The sequence below is a fragment of the Paroedura picta genome, chromosome 4 (assembly GCF_049243985.1).
Source record: "Paroedura picta isolate Pp20150507F chromosome 4, Ppicta_v3.0, whole genome shotgun sequence".
Classification (NCBI taxonomy): Eukaryota; Metazoa; Chordata; class Lepidosauria; order Squamata; family Gekkonidae; genus Paroedura; species Paroedura picta.
The window spans coordinates 105,417,813-105,433,981 of NC_135372.1; the positions used below are offsets into that span (position 1 = coordinate 105,417,813).

Below are 16,169 nucleotides of genomic sequence, written 5' to 3' on the forward strand. Positions count from 1 at the left end.
GTGTTGGTGCTCTGTCTATCACTCCATCTTCAGTTGGCAATAAAAGCTACATGCAGAATTGTCACCATGCTGTTTGACTTCAATATTTTGAAGTTATTGGTCAGTGTCTGTTCTAGATTTTTCACCCTTGTCTGATCAGGGGATGACAAATCTTCCATGTCCTTACAAATCATACATGTGCTTCTTACTATAAAGACATCTTCAGCTGTCAAGATTATGTTTTGCCTATGGAGAAACCAGGTTGAGTCCTTCCATCTATATTCTGCTATTGTGTGCTTTTAGTAAAGTTACTGTTGGTGCACAGCTGTTTGTGCACATAGTCAAGATTCTTTTTAAACATCTCAGCCCAGAGGAGTAAGTGCATATGCATGCAAAAAACAGCATCAAGCCAGCTAGGAACATGAAGACAAGGGCTGGTACAGATGCACAATTAGTCACTGCCACAATTTAATACAAACACCTTAATCAATTCTAGGACACAGCATTCATCATTTTAACAATTAGAGCTTGGGCTTCTTCCCACAAACCTCTTGCAGTCCAGATTTTCTGCCCAGTGCAGGGAAACTGCTCAGTGTTCCCTTAACTACACCCATTGATCAGGGCTACTAAGGAATCAACTGGCCCATATCAGTTCAGCACTTCTTCCTGATAAAGCTGCAGCTTCTCCTGACAAGGCCAAGTGGGTTTTAACATTGACGTCAGCAGACACTGATAATGTATGTTCGTCATGTTCTGCATGGGAAATTGCTGGCTGGCCTATTTAATAACATTCTTGCCGCATTCAGTAAACACTGAGTGGGGGTAACTGGCTCACAGCAAGCAGATGCCAAGTATCTGGCATGGAGAGAGACCTTCAATGAAAGACATTCATTAGAGGCACAGCTTTATCAATGAAAGCAATGCTGAACCTCCTTCCCAATAAAATCTCTGGCTTTAAGCCAGTCAGTTATTTATGCAGCACCTGCTCCTGGGGCCAAAGCATTTATTCTACAGGTTGGCTGGTTCCCAAAACACTTTGAGTGAAATCACTAAACCTGAATGCTTAAAACTGAAGTGTGTGACTCAAGCACTGAAAAACATGGCTTGGCAGCTGACTGTTATTAAGTGAGCCTATGAGAGGCTGTACAGAACAACGTGTTTATATTTCTTTTGAATGGACCTAGCATGCGCACACACACACACACACAAAGAAAAGCTTTGAGCCACACTGGGATCACTGCAGTTTCAGATAAGCCTTTGTTTTTTTGAAACTGGATCAGCAAAGGTCTTATTGCTGAAAGGCTGCACCTAGATTGAGGACCTAGATTCCATTTTGGAAAACGTATGCATGCATGTCCAGCTAGTAACAGGGTAAGTAAAGGTAAAGGTATCCCCTGTGCAAGCACCGAGTCATGTCTGACCCTTGGGGTGACGCCCTCTAGCGTTTTCATGGCAGACTCAATACGGGGTGGTTTGCCAGTGCCTTCCCCAGTCATGACCGTTTACCCCCCAGCAAGCTGAGTACTCATTTTACCGACCTCGTAAGGATGGAAGGCTGAGTCAACCTTGAGCCGGCTGCTGGGATTGAACTCCCAGCCACATGGGCAAAGCTTTCAGATGGCTGCCTTACCACTCTGCGCCACAAGAGGCTCTGGTAACAGGGTATTTTACAATAAAATATTTTCCATGTTCAACCTCAGAATGAAACGAAGGTGGACCACACTCCATGTAAAGACAGCACAAAGAACTACAAATTCTACCTGTTGCAGTGATGGCAGACAGAAATTTAACCAAATGTTTTGACATTTCATATCCAGAGAGTTTGTGTGTGGTTATGCAGAAAACAACATGGCTGTAAGGTCAGCTAAAAGGCATGTGAGCTTCCATTTTTCCTTACCTCCTATCTTGGCCATCATACCCAAGGTTTCTTTAAACAATGTGTTGGCTTCCATCTGAACACTCTGGATCCGGGTCCCTTGGACTCCCAAGTTTGAACCCTGCCCCATCCGTCTTTTCAGCTCTGCATACTTTAGCTTTACCTGTTCGAATTCCTGTAAGGAAATGGATGAATAGAGCAATGGATGAACTCCTGATGAAATTATTGTGCTGATACCAAAGAACTAATTCCTGAGAAGTTATACTACTTCACCACTGAGACTTGTCAGGGAATGTTGGTTCAACTCCACAACACACACACATGCACACAGACACTCCACTGATGCCTGATCCACTGGTGCAAGGAATCTACTGGCAAACCAGGTGCTTTGCCTGACTCTTACTTGGTGACATCAGGTGGGGCACAGATTTCACTGGTAAAACAAAGAGTGGCTCTTTAAATCCTTGCCTAAACCGCAATGCAGTGAGAGTACAAAAAAGGGTGAGAAGTGGAAGAGGCTGTTTGATGGCAGAATCATATCTGGGAGGTGAAATCTGCCCACCTATAGGCCAGGCAGAGCTAGGAGCCAGAAGGGGACTTTAAGAGGGATGGCCCTTGAGAGGTGAAGGTGTTTACCTCCAGCTAATCATGGGATGAGGTTCTCTCATGAGAGAATTGAGTTCCCAGGAGAGAATTCCAGTACACATCTGGACAAGCATATCTGGCAACCTGGAGGACGTTATAACATGTGAACCAGTTCTAATCTTCCTGGCTCTGGTCTCTCTGTTCCTGGCAGACATTTTTCTTCTAGTAGGTCTTCTTGCTCCCCTTCATAACAAATGTTTTCTGTTAGAGGACTAATGTGCACAGAAGGGGTACAGTTTGTGAGAAGCTGATCTTATAGTTATTAGTATGCAAAAAAGACATGAAAGTTCTGGGAGTTCTATCAGTTTTTCATCAATGGACTCTTTATGAGCAAAATCTGCTCATTGAACAGCAGAAAAAAAGTTATATTTAGAGATTCAAGTCATTATGCAGATTATGGGCCAAGATGGAATAAGAATTTAAAGCACCTGTCAAAAAGCACTGACTGGGGCTGCTTGAATAATATTGCAACCCTGACAATGCAAGTAATTCTGCAGATAGCGAGAAGTACACTTATCATATATTATTTATTTATTTAGAAAGTATGTGGGCTGCCTTTTCACATTTGCTAGGCAGCTCATAACAAAGCAAAACCAAACCAAAAAAACCCCCCTCAAACCAAACTACTTTATTATTCTCTCACTGAGACTGATACCCATAAATTTAGGTCTTCAGCTTCTAGAACCTTGTCTAGGACTGTTATAATCACTCCTTTTAACTCTTTGCTTGACTCAAAATCATAGCAAGTGCTTTCCTGAGAGAGAATATTTGCTTCACCAGTTAAGCAAAGGGTGTTAGTTTCCTTTGAAAGGTTTTATATTCCAACAAGGATTAATTAGTTCCTTCTTTATTTCCTTCTCTCTGTGTTTCTTCTTTAAAGGGGGGGGGGGCATCCCTGACCATGATATGTTCTCCTTGGATCACAAATTGATTTCTTTTATTGTGGTGCCTGGAAGTCCCCATTGTCATACCTGTTGAGTAGTCCTTGCTTGCTCACCAGCTTCCCCTGCTTTGTGTTGGGCATCCAAAGCCCATATCCGGTTCTGGTCTGTCTTGTACCGTAATTGGCTGAGTCTTTCTGTGAAGTAGTCTAGCTGATCAGTGATTTCCTGTACAGTCTTCTCGGCTGGATTAAGGACCATCTGGATCTGGACTTCCCAAAATAGGAACCATTTAGCAATTAATCTAATGCTCTGCTTCTGGAAAAAAATATTAGCTGCCTTGCAGGAGAACATTTGGGGCTGGAATAAGATGCAACACACAGTTGTTGGGTATAAACAAGGCCATAGCTTTATTACCTCCCCACGGGTGGGTTGGCACAGCATGGGAGAGGGAGAGGGAGTCAGTGAACTGCACCAGAACCTGCAGAGTCCAGAAGCACCCTGGGGATCCGCACCATTCCCAGCCAGGAGAGCAAATCCCCTTGCCTACTGAAGTCTGCCCTATGGGAAGCGACCTATGTGGGGAACCAATGAACATCCACCTCATTTGGCTTCTCCAGGCCACCTGGCCCCCAGCCAGGTCAGCCATGTTCGTTTATGTGCCAACTCTTATGGAGGCCCCAAACCCCAGGGAGTCTGATCACACACCAGACTCCCTGCCAACAGGCTCCATCCCATATGACAAAATATTAACCATGAAACATCCACCTCAGACACAGCCTCAAGGCTGTTTACACATCACATGGAGGGGAGGGAAGCTGCTCCACAGCATGCTGGGCAAAGAGGCTGGTGTGTGGTGCCTTTAGAGGCATGTGGGTCCTCTCTGCCTCTTACTATGCTGAATAAGTGCAGCACACACACACACCCCTGCACGGACAAGAGCCCAATTCCAGAAAGCTCAACATGCACCACTCACCACGTCAAGGCGGTCCTGGATGAGCTGAAGGGAATAACCAGACCCGTGAATGGAGTCTTCCGCCTCCTGAAGTGCTATGTTAGCTTGTCTCAGATTTTCTGCCACATCCTCCACATTCCCTTCAATAGCATTTGCTCTATTCCTGGGGAAATGTTAAATATCAAAAAGCTATATGATTTCTGATCAAAATCATCCCACTCAGTTCCCTTTACATACTGCTTTGTAATCATTACTCATTATAAAAGGGAAGGAGACCAAGGTGCCCACTAAGAAAATTGAGCAACAGCAGGGGCCTGCCTTGAGAAGTGGTCTGTGAAGGTGGCATATATTTCCCCCCTAAGGAACATCTAAAAGAATGTGAGAGCAAAAGAACACAAGACTTTTAAGCAGCACAAATGGGCAAGTTTTCACCTGCTACCTTACATGTCCACTGAATGCTCAATGGAAAAAAGGGGGCTGAAAAATATTCCACCCCTACCTGCTCAAAAATGAGAGTAACTCACCTCATATATAGTATCTAAGGGCTATGAGAATTACCAGTGAGACAGGAAGTCCCTGGTTCACATACAGGCTCCAGGTTGTAACAGAAGAGATATTATTTGCCCCATTAGGGTGACTTTAGCCCAACAGAACAAATAATTCTCCAGGGATGTTTTCATATTGTGTTTCATATTATCAAAATAGCGTAGTAAGGAAGGTCCTGATCATCTCCACTTGCACTGTGGACCCAGTCCAAAGCCAGTCTTTGCACACTTGATTCACCAAACTCTCAGCATCTGTTGGAGCCTTCAGCCATAAGTCACCACTAGGAGGCTAATGGCAAGCCACTATTTCCCCCACAGCTTTGCATATCAGTTTTTCCCATCCACTGTGGGGAATCTTGGCCCGCCTAACTGGGATGGTGTCAGGATTTCTGAGATGATGCCTCTGAAGAGCTTCAAACACTTGGGGAAATGTACATACTAAGCTATATTCAGTGGAGAAAACCTAACAGGAAGCCCCATTCACATTTTCTCCATGCCTGTGGCATCTTCCCATACTGCTGCAATGGCTGATGGCCTGAGGAGGAGAGGGCCAGCTGCACAGCTACTTCTCAGATGGCTGCTGTGTTGCCAAAGGGAAGAACAATAATCAGTTAGAAAGGAGCAGTACAACTGCCCCCCCCCCATCACGTGGCCACTTACTGCCGACTCCCTCCATTCACAGGCTCAAACCAAACATTATTGAAGTTATGTGTGAGTTTTCTCATTACCCTTTCATGACCGATTATACAAAGGGCAGGTAATCCGAGGTGGCAGTATCTGGGCAGCCCCAATTGGGCACAATGCTGCCACTATCCCAGCCCTAGCCCAGCACAGCACCCCAGAAGTCCCAAGGTAATGGGATGCCACGGGGACTAGATCGGGCAGATGCCGTGCATTATCGGGAGAGCCTTTGGGCCTGGCTCTTCCTCTGACCTACGGTGTCCCTGCGGAGCCACAAAGCTGGCCAGGGAGTCCTCCCACCCTCACCTTGGTGGAAGAGTGGCATGCCGCTCCCCGCCATTGTGCGGTGGGGGTCCCATACCCCTCTCTCCCCCCCCCCCCCACTGCTGCCACTTCCAGGCAGCGTATTGGGCTTTCCAGCCCTGTGCATACACGGGAAGCACCAGGGCATGCAGCTTTGATGCAATGCTGGCAGCAGTCGAGTGTGGCTGCTGCCATGCATAATGGGTCCATGAGGCACAGCAACCAAACCTCTATTTATTTATATTTTTATTTATTCATCGCCACTCCTGGACCCTGCCAGCTCATGGTGATTTACCATTAATATTTAAAACCTTCATAAAATACACATCAGTATAGTATAAATAGTAAAACAATACTGGCCACAAACACCCAAACTATAAACCTCCCCCCTCCCACCCATCCAAACCCTGTAGTAAGAGCTACCAACCACGCCCTGTGGGGGGCATTTCCTGGCAATGTCCTGCCTATGGAGCCTTTACCTGGCTTCTTCAGCTTCCTGCTGAAGCCGTTTGGCCCTAGTGATATCCCCAGCTGTTTGGGCAATGATGCTCTCGGGGCACTGCAGTTTTGCAGCCAAGTTCTGGATTTCATTCATCTTTCGGAGAACCATGGCAAAATCAGCAGGGAGGTGAAGAGAAAGGACATAATCGCTGACTTGCTGGATAGCAGCTGCATCAGTGTCTGGATCTATGAAGATTACAAAGGAAAGTCAGGTAAAGTGCCCATGAAATTACATCTTCCATTCAACTCCATAAGAAGCACTCATATTATACAGAAGTCATTATGAAACTTACGTAATAAATAAAATCAAATGACATAGAAATTGCATAGTTAGGAGCAGCCAAGTCTGTTTCTCTTCTAGGAAAAAAAAATAGGCCAGGTCTTGGCAGATACTGTTACTTAGCATACAGAAGCCTAACCTGTGGTTACTCAGGTTACGAAGCCTTTCCAAAGGCAGATAAATACAAGCTACTTGGGGGGATAAAACCACTAGAAATAAGTTCTTGCTATATCTAATTTGGATCTATAGAGCAGAGAGAAGTATGTTCCACTCTTTCAAAGCTAAAAAGGACAAGAACATGCAGGGAGCCTGAGAGCAGAATGGCACTTGGGAGAGTTAGGAGGAAGGATACAGACCTTGCCATGATGCACAAATTACATGCTTGCCATTGATGTATAGAAGAAACCACTGACAGTCTTCTATTTTTTTTTAACATGAAACACAATGTTAGGAAGCTGTGATTTGAGTGAAGGGCCAGCTGGAGAAGGGCCTGCTTAGTGCTCTCCTTATGTGCCCAATTCCAAGTGCATGTTAACAAGAATAAACTCGCATAAGAAACCCTTGGGGGAACTTTCTGGGCAGGCAGCTGGTTTGGAACAAAAAAAGTGGCCCAGTGAAGAAATGGCTCAGCACTGTCTCCCTCCCATTCCCTATCAAATTCTCTCCCTTCCAAAGTTGTGTTTCATATTTTAAAAAGCTATGGTGGATTACTTTCCCTCATTTGCATGTCATGACCCTGAATTATCAGGATCAAGACTGTGTAGAAAGTTAGTCTTTGCTTAAATGGGGCATTAAAATGAGGATATTCAATAACGGCTTTCCACAGTTATGGGCTCACACACACACACACACTGCTGTCATCAATACTTCTCTCCCCTCCCCATCCCTCACTTGTATACATTTTTCAAAGCAGCAGAGAACAGACCCATTACTGTCTGCCTTGCCATCTCTAAGCTCTAAAGATTTTCAGTCCTCTCCTCCCACTTAAAGTGCCTCTTTCATTCTATCTGCTGAAATCTTGTATTTGCATTGCCTGCTTACTCTGCGGCACTAGAATTTTCACATGAAGGAGATAGATAGTTCCTCTTGGGGAAGAGAATATTTCAGCAACATATATGGATTTTTAAGAGGAGGGCCCCAGAAAGGCTGGGGGAACAAGTGCTAAGGAAAACAGTCAAAAGGTCGAGGTATTGTGAATAGATTAGAGGATATGTGACCCTTAACGCTGAGCGGTGCCCAGGAAATGGTGTGAAGGCTGTCCATTCCCTACAGATCATAGTGATATCAACTTCAACATACCCAGAAAGTCCATTATGATATTGACTTTCCAGTAAGGAAAGTTCTCAGGAATAAGAGGGTTAGTTAAAAGAGATTTGAGAGAGAAGGCCATTTGAAGTCACTAGTACAGAAACTCACACAAAAATATACCACAGATTTAGGAAGCTTACACTCAAGAGGATGGCCGGTGGGTAATAAGGATTTTAAAAAAGTAATGTAAATTGTCAAACAGCAAATAATTCTTTATTTGAATCAGAAGTGTTAAATAGAGGCAACAGGAAATGAAATCCTACTGCTGACAGATTGAGGTTTGGGCAGCATCTTAAAGAGTTGACTACATTTCAACCTCAATTTTCTCCCCAGTGGGACCTACAGTAGCCTCCATATCACTCTCACACTCACATCAGGCTGTGCATGTCTGACTGGCCCAGTCACCTAGCAAGCTTCCATGGTAGACCACACATTTGAACCTGGAGTCTCCCACACTGTGACCACCACACCACACTGATTCTTAGTTCAGAAGTGAAGCTGGATCTTCAAGCACAAACATGTACAACCATTAAAATCTGCACAATACTAGTGAACCTCTGGGTACCATTTAATGGGAGACAAATTGGGGGAGGCTCATGAGCTTCCCAGATGCATCTGGCTGGCTATCATTAGAAATAGGATGCTGGACTAGATGAACACTTGCTCTGATCCAGCATGAAGCTTATGTTTCTTTTGGAATTAAATAACTTCTGCTGTGATTCTCTACCACTGTGCCATTCCCCTTGTTCCCCATGGAACTGGACAAGGCCCAAAGAAAAAGGGGTAGGCAGCATCTTAGTGGCAAATAATGTGCTTTGCATACAGAATATCTTAGGTTGAGTTCTCAGCACCTCTGGCTAAAGATTATACCTGTTATGAAAGACCAGTACCTTACATCTTGGAGAGCTACCAGGCAGATCTAGAGTCTGGCACAGAAGAAGGCAGTTTCATGTGACCATGTAATCAAAAGAAATCCATAAAGCTCCAGTGATTCAGCTGTTATTTAACGATTAGGCCATATTGTCCTCTCATTAACAGAAGAAGACGGTTCTTATATGCCGTTTTTCTCTACCCAAAGGAGTCTCAAAGCGACTTACATTCGCCTTGCCTTTCCTTTCCCCACAACAGACACCCTGTGAGGTGGGTGAGGCTGAGAAAGCCCTGATATTACTGCTTGGTCAAAACAGCTTTATCAGTGCCGTGGCGAGCCCAAGGTTACCAGCTGGTTGCATGTGGGGGAGTGTGAATCAAACCTAGTTTGCCAGATTAGAATTCGACACTCCTAACTACTACACCAAATCTAGACAGCATCCTAAAAAGCAGGGACATCACCCTGCCAACAAAAGTGCATCTAATCGAGGCTATGGGCTTCCCAGTTGCAATGTATGGCTGTGAAATTTGGACCATAAGGAAGGCCGAGCGTCAAAGAATTGAGGCTTTTGAACTCTGGTGCTGGAGAAGACTCTTGCGAGTCCCTTGGACTGCAAGGCGAACAAACTGGTCAGTCCTAGAGGAGATCAGCCCTGCCTGCTCCTTAGAAGGCCAGATCCTGAAAATGAAACTCAAATACTTTGGCCACCTCATGAGAAGGAAGGACTCCCTGGAGAAGAGCCTAATGCTGGGAGCGATTGAGGGCAAAAGAAGAAGGGGACGACAGAGAATGAGGTGGATGGATAGAGCAACTGAAGCAGTCAGTGCAAACTTAAATGGACTTCGAGGAATGGTAGAGGACAGGAAAGCTTGGAGGATCATTGTCCATGGGGTCGCGATGGGTCGGACACGACTTCGCACCTAACAACAACAACAACAAACCACTACACCAAGCTGGCTCTCAGCAGTAAGCTGTCCTGGTCATGGGGCCAATGAGTTATGCAGTTACCTGAAATTAACACAAATAAAAACTAAATTATCTCCCACAGAAGCTGCCTTATCCTGAGTAGACCAATGGTCCAGCAAGATCAGTATGGTCTACTCAGATTTCCAGGAGCTCTCCAGAAGTCTTTCACATTCCTGCCTGATGCTTTTAACTGGAGATGCTGTTGATTGAACCTAGGACCTTCTGCATACCAAGCAGATGTTTTGCCACTGAATCACAGCCCCTCTCCAATTTACAGTGTTTTTTATTCCTGATTCACTGATATTTAGTTCAGATTCATCGCCAACAACAACATAGCCTTTATAAATTTGGTCTACTGGCAGTATAGAACTAATAAAACAATCATGGATGTCAATCGATTCAATCAAAATTTGATTCAATGCAAAAACATAATGCCAAGAGACTTGCATCTTTGGAGACTTTTGGAAGCAGTTCTAAGCTTAGCATGTCCTTTCTCTAAGCTACAGAAGCATACTGCCTTTCTGCTTTTTCTCATGAGCTGTGGCCTTGATTTAAAAGAGAGTTCCCACATGCTTTAATTGGAACACAGGAAGTAGCCCACCTGATAACCTTTTGAACAAAGCTTTGAGCCCGACTGCTATTATGCAGAATGGATTCTATTTCAGTATGGAGGAGGGAAATCAGACAATGGGCAGAAAACATTGTGAACAGACACATGTAGAAAAAGGTGGGTCTGCCAACATAATGCTGTTTGTCAGAGTTGAAGGGATTACATTGTATTATCCAGCCTTAAATAGTTCCTAATATTTTAATCAATTAATTGGCATAATAAGTGATACGATTTCACTTATTCTGTACTGTTCAGTACAAAAACCATAATTTTAGAGAAAGTGATCTAAAGGCAAGGAGTAAACGGCCTCAAAACCACACGGGAGGGCTGTGGAAAAATAAAGAAATAATGCTGCAACTGAAATAATCTGTCTTATTCAAAATAAAATTGGGGGTATTATGGCACAGTAGCATTCATAACATAAAGCACGGAACATGTGGCTTGCCACATATATAGGTATAATAAAAGCATAATGCACTCTGCTACAAACACAGAACGGATTGAAATCTCAAATAAATGAAAGACAGAGCAATAAAAAATACCCGTTTTTGGCTGTGTTTCTATGAATTTACAACTACAAAAGACTAAAGTAAGCTGGGTTTTTTTAAGAAAGGAACTATACTACATACATTTTTCTTTAATTTTTTCAAGACATTAAAACTTTTAAAAATATTTTAGTCATTAAATAAGATGAACTTTCCTCTTGACTTCTGTTTCAGCTGATAATTAAAAATGCTTCTTTGGTTGCTATTGATCGCTAGAAAATGCTTGTTTAAATGAACAGTGATTTTCTAAAAGATCTGGTTTCTACTCATCATTTGAATCCAGGGAAGGAGGCAGAAATCTAGTTTTTCACCTGGGGGAAGGGTATGGGGGAGGGGGCTCCTAAAGACTAACTATCTGGTTTTGTTCAATTGTCACTGCTTTAAAGATGAACCTGGGTGCCTGCCTGTTCTTCCTGCTCAATTTGTTATTTGCAAAGAAATAGATCCCACAAAAACACAATAGGTTTCTAGTACTTTCCAATGAGTACAATGACTTGTGGTCAAAATGCCCCTGAAACATCTTAGAGGTCAGGGGAGTTCAACATATTCATAGCAGGGAGAAAAAAGGGAACATGCAAAATGAAAACACATCTGACACTACAAAAGTCAAGTTAGACTTTGGTTGTCAGATACCCATGGGATATGGGGCATCTCCCACCCACAGTTCCCATTGCTTACTGCCATTCAGCTCTCATCCATCTATGATAAAATGTTTTGTTATATGCTTGATTACTGGATCAATATCCCTGATTTTCGAAGGCTAGCATAGCCCTCTGGGAGAATTTCCATTTTGAAGCATTTGCAGCATGCCTATTTGAGGTTCTTGCAGTTTTCTGGATTGTACACTCCATCCCCCAGCTTCTATCCAGATGTTGCTGCCACCATCTTTAGGTACTTGTTGTTTTAAATACAGCCTTCTAACCTTACCAGAGAGAAAGTTGCGAACTTGGCGGATAAACTGCTGAGTGCGTTGGATGTCTCCATCTATCTGTGTCCTGGTTGTGCTCATTTTGTCACCCAGGTTTCGGGCATTTGTTTGGATCTGGTTGGCAGCTACTTCTGCGGATCGTATCTGTTAACATGGCAGGCAGAATCAGTATCCATAGGATATTTAATTATTTATTTGAACATGACTACACTGGCTTTTCTCTTGAAAAAAGAAAATGCCCAAATGGAGTACAAAACACCTTTAAAACTTCACACTCCTACAAATTGCAGAAACTGCTCCCAGATTTCCAGAAATCTTTCAGCCCAGAATGGGCAACCCCAACCCATTTCTCAGCCTTCTCTCATGGGGGCAGAGGAGCTGATTTTTAAAAAGCACCATGAAAAGACTTATAACACTTTTTTAAGTAAGGGAAAAGAGTTGTAACCATCACCACACAGCATACAAGTATCCATTCTTTCTAACTCATTGCAACTTGTTCTTTGAGGTTTGTAAAATTCCAGTATCGCATCATGATCCCTTGGATTATGCCGATTTACAGGGCAATGTTGTCATTTGCACCACACACTGCATTTTGGTATAGGAGAGATCAAGCCCCAGATTGCTTGCTGAAGGCTTGACATTCAGGAATTGTGCTAGTACACATGTACAAGAATTCAAAGTAAGAAATCCCATAAAATCAGGATCATATAATAACTGATGATGTCTTTTCCCTGTTAGGTTTCATGACCATCATATCAACAAGTTCAGAGAACATTTACAATACACAGCTTGCATTCTCCCTCTCCCTCTGTGATGTCACTTGGAATCCCAAATTCCCCCACCCCAACTCTGTTCTGGTCACTCACCATCTGTGCAGCCTCCTGTAGTCGAATGTTTAATTTATGGATCTCTTGGGCAGTTTTCCTGGCAGTATGTATGGCGCTTCCAGCGCGTGCAAAGATCCCTCTACAGCCCAGACCTGGGCCACATTCTGTGGCGTTTTGCTGAGGACACAAATCTCCAAGACATTCTCCAGGAGTGCAAATCTCTGATCTGATGCTGTTGCACATCTGAACAAAGAAGCCACAAGATCAATTGAGCTATGCCATTGACAGGACAAATATCTCAGACAATTTAAGGAGTATTAATCCTAACATGGTCACAAGGCCATTTTATTTTATGTAATGTCATTGTCACACTTTGTGTTCTGCATATATTAAATTGCTGGTCTTCCTAATCCACTGGTTACTTGTATACCAGTTTAAGCCATTTATTCAGATGGGGGTTGGACTTGATGACCCATGAGGTACCTTCCAACTCTATTATTCTATTATTCTATGATTCTAAATTAACATTAAAAACTGTGCACATTTAATGAGAGATGGATCATGAAGTAGCAAACAAATGGTATGAAAAATAAAGACTTATAAATGGGTAGATTGGTCACCCCTCAAAGAGCCTAACACACTGCTACTACCAACTGCCTAGTGATCCTTGGCTTGACCTCAACCAGGGCCACAGCTTCTTCCATCTTGGCACCCACCTGGTGGAATGAACTCCCGGAATAGATCAGAGCCCTAACAGAGCTTAAACACTTCCACAGGGCCTGCAAAAGGGAGCTCTTCTGCCTGGCTTTTAGTTGAGTTTAACGTGAATTCAATCACTTTCCATTGGCCCCTGAGTCTGTCTCGCATGAAAACCAACAACAACATGTTCATCCCATGGGGCCGTCAGTATGGACATTCTCACCATGTTTGTTCCATTATTTTCTCCTGTTATGACTGTATCGCTATTGTTCAACTTATCATGTTATTTGTGCTGTTTTTTTCCTCCAGTTCCATGTAAACCACCCTAAGCCTCAGGGGAGAGCAGCATATAAATATAATTAATTAAAAATAAATAATAAAATCAATGGCACTGGGGAAAGCACTATGTAAATAATTCTGAGTAGATAAATCTTGAAGAAACACTGCCATAGCAACAACTAAACTAAACACCCTAAGAGAGAACAAAGCCACACCCTTCTAAATTTCTGCCTCTGTTTTTAACATTACTCAAATACATATGAGAGAGAGTCCCTGAGTTTCAAAGGTAACTGGAGTTGCTGACATCCCTACTACCCCGCCTAATGCATTCATTTTTATTTGAAAACACTGCTTGAAAAACAGTAAGATGAGTGTTTGGTGATTTTCATGGCAACAAAAGACGATGGTATGAGTCTCCATGGCAATGTCAGAACTGCAAAAATGAAGAATAAAATTGAGAGACCTTGGCTAATAACATCTGCTGGGTCATAAGACCACAGCCAGCTAGTTCTCAGTGGGAACCACGAGGAACAAATTTCATTGGGTATCAAGTTATTCATTGGGTACCAAATAGAACAATACCAAGTTTAGCAAGGCTCAAGCAGAGGTTTAGTTTCACCTTATTAACAACTGGAGTCAAGTTTGGAGAGAAGGCCAGTTCTTCCTGCAGAGCCTCCAGTCCTGAGCCATGGTCTGTAAGAATGCTTTCTAGCTCCTCAATTTCCCCCCTGTTTTGCATGGATTGAGTCAGCAGCCTAGAAGATCCAGCTATACGCATGCTAGCATTGGAAGAAGTCTGGTGTGAAGAGCTGACAGTCTTGAATGCTCCTGCGGGAGCAAAGAAAAACACAGTATGAATGGTTCCATGACTCATAAATGCAGCATTATTTCCCAAACTCTCTTAGTACTTAATTTTACAGGGGGGGGAGCAGAAGGATGTACTAGAGCTCTAAATCACAAGGATGTCAACAGGAAAGTCCTCGTCAATTACCTTTGACATCTACAGTCTCCGTTTGTCATAGATTTGTAAAAGAATGAATTAAGGCAGAAAAAAGAGATGAGGACTGAATGCACATGTGACCATTCTGGGTCTGTGTGATCATTTTGTTTTATCAGAATGTAGCAACTCTCTCTCTCTATTAGGGCCAGGAAAGAAGGAATCCCTGAAGCTTTTGCAGTAATTCCTCTAACAGTCCAATCCAACAGAAGCTTGTACATCCTTTAGAGCTGGATAGATTATGTACATTTTCTCAGGGCTAAAATAAATATATCAGTCTTAAAGAGCCCAAACACTGTCTGTGAACATGGACAGTTTCTTCCAAGGGATTTTAGGAAATATAGCTTTATAAGACTGTACAGAATTCTCCAAAAGTAATCCCTTCATTCATAGTACTACAACATTCAAGGATTATCACTGTTCTGACCTGTTTTCTCCATGGGACTATAAAACAAAATGTGAAATACTCCCATTTCTGAGCTCTTAAAGAGACTCCCTTACAATTCTTCACTATCTGGGATAGGATTTAAAATTAGCAATAGGGGCCTTGTCTAAAATCAAACACTTGCCCCCATTCACAGCATCAGAGCACCCACCACCAATCAAGAAAAGGCGTAATACCTGACAAATCTGTGCTGCGACTAGTTTCAAACTGGGCTTTCTTATTTTGGTATTCTGTGGTAATCAGAAGTAGGCTTCTAGCAAGAGCATCCATGTCTGTGGTTAAGGAGGACATTTCATCCATAAGAGGTATCTCAGCCCTTAAACCTGCAACTGTCTGCCTGAAATTATACAACAAAGCACATAACTCATGACACAAGCATGGAGTCCATCTGTGCCTCAAGCTGCAGACAGGCAAGAACAGCGCTTGAGCAATGGCCAGCCACCCATACAGCAGGAGGAAGGGGAAGGAGGTAGGACAAGCCCTCTCATGGGCCAACATGATTCTCCCCCCCCCCACTGTGTCAGCAGCAGCAGCTTCTCGCCCTCTGTTTCTCTCAACCCCACTCTGCCCATGCTTCCATTCAGAAGCCAGCATGCTACTTTTCTAGGCTAAAGGGCTTGAGCTGGTAGCCTCTATTTCATCAGCAAGGTGTTCCTGGGGTGTTAGATGAAGGGGGGGTAGTATAGAAAGCACGCAGCCCTAGAGAATGTTCATTTTACATAAACAAAGGATGAAGTGGCAGTGAAAGGGGAAACAACAGATTCAAACTAATAGTCAGTTTTTATGTGGAATAGGCTGCCTAAGGAGGTGGTGAGCTCCCCCTCCCTGGCAGTCTTCAAGCAAAGGTTGGATGCACACTTTTCTTGGATGCTTTAGGATGCTTAGGGCTAATCCTGCGTTGAGCAGGGGGTTGGACTAGATGGCCTGTATGGCCCCTCCCAACTCTTTGATTCTATGATTCTATGTACAACTTAATTTGTAAGCTATTTTACAGTATGTACCCTTGAGGTTGGGGGAAATTGAGATGTGTCATTCATATTCTCATTTT

The 16,169-nt window shown here is 43.3% G+C and overlaps 1 protein-coding gene across 2 annotated transcripts in view; it reads right to left on the minus strand.

Moving 5' to 3' along the window:
* LAMB3 (laminin subunit beta 3) overlaps nt 1-16,169 on the minus strand; it is a 66,041-nt gene that overhangs the window by 1,170 nt on the left and 48,702 nt on the right. For both annotated transcript variants that reach the window (XM_077334861.1, XM_077334862.1), the window contains 8 exons: nt 15,298-15,458; nt 14,299-14,507; nt 12,741-12,944; nt 11,874-12,018; nt 6,345-6,552; nt 4,358-4,499; nt 3,472-3,648; nt 1,877-2,030 (listed from right to left, as the gene is read on the minus strand). In XM_077334861.1, the coding sequence (XP_077190976.1) occupies nt 1,877-2,030; nt 3,472-3,648; nt 4,358-4,499; nt 6,345-6,552; nt 11,874-12,018; nt 12,741-12,944; nt 14,299-14,507; nt 15,298-15,458 (1,400 nt within the window). The remainder of the gene's footprint in view (nt 1-1,876; nt 2,031-3,471; nt 3,649-4,357; nt 4,500-6,344; nt 6,553-11,873; nt 12,019-12,740; nt 12,945-14,298; nt 14,508-15,297; nt 15,459-16,169) is intronic.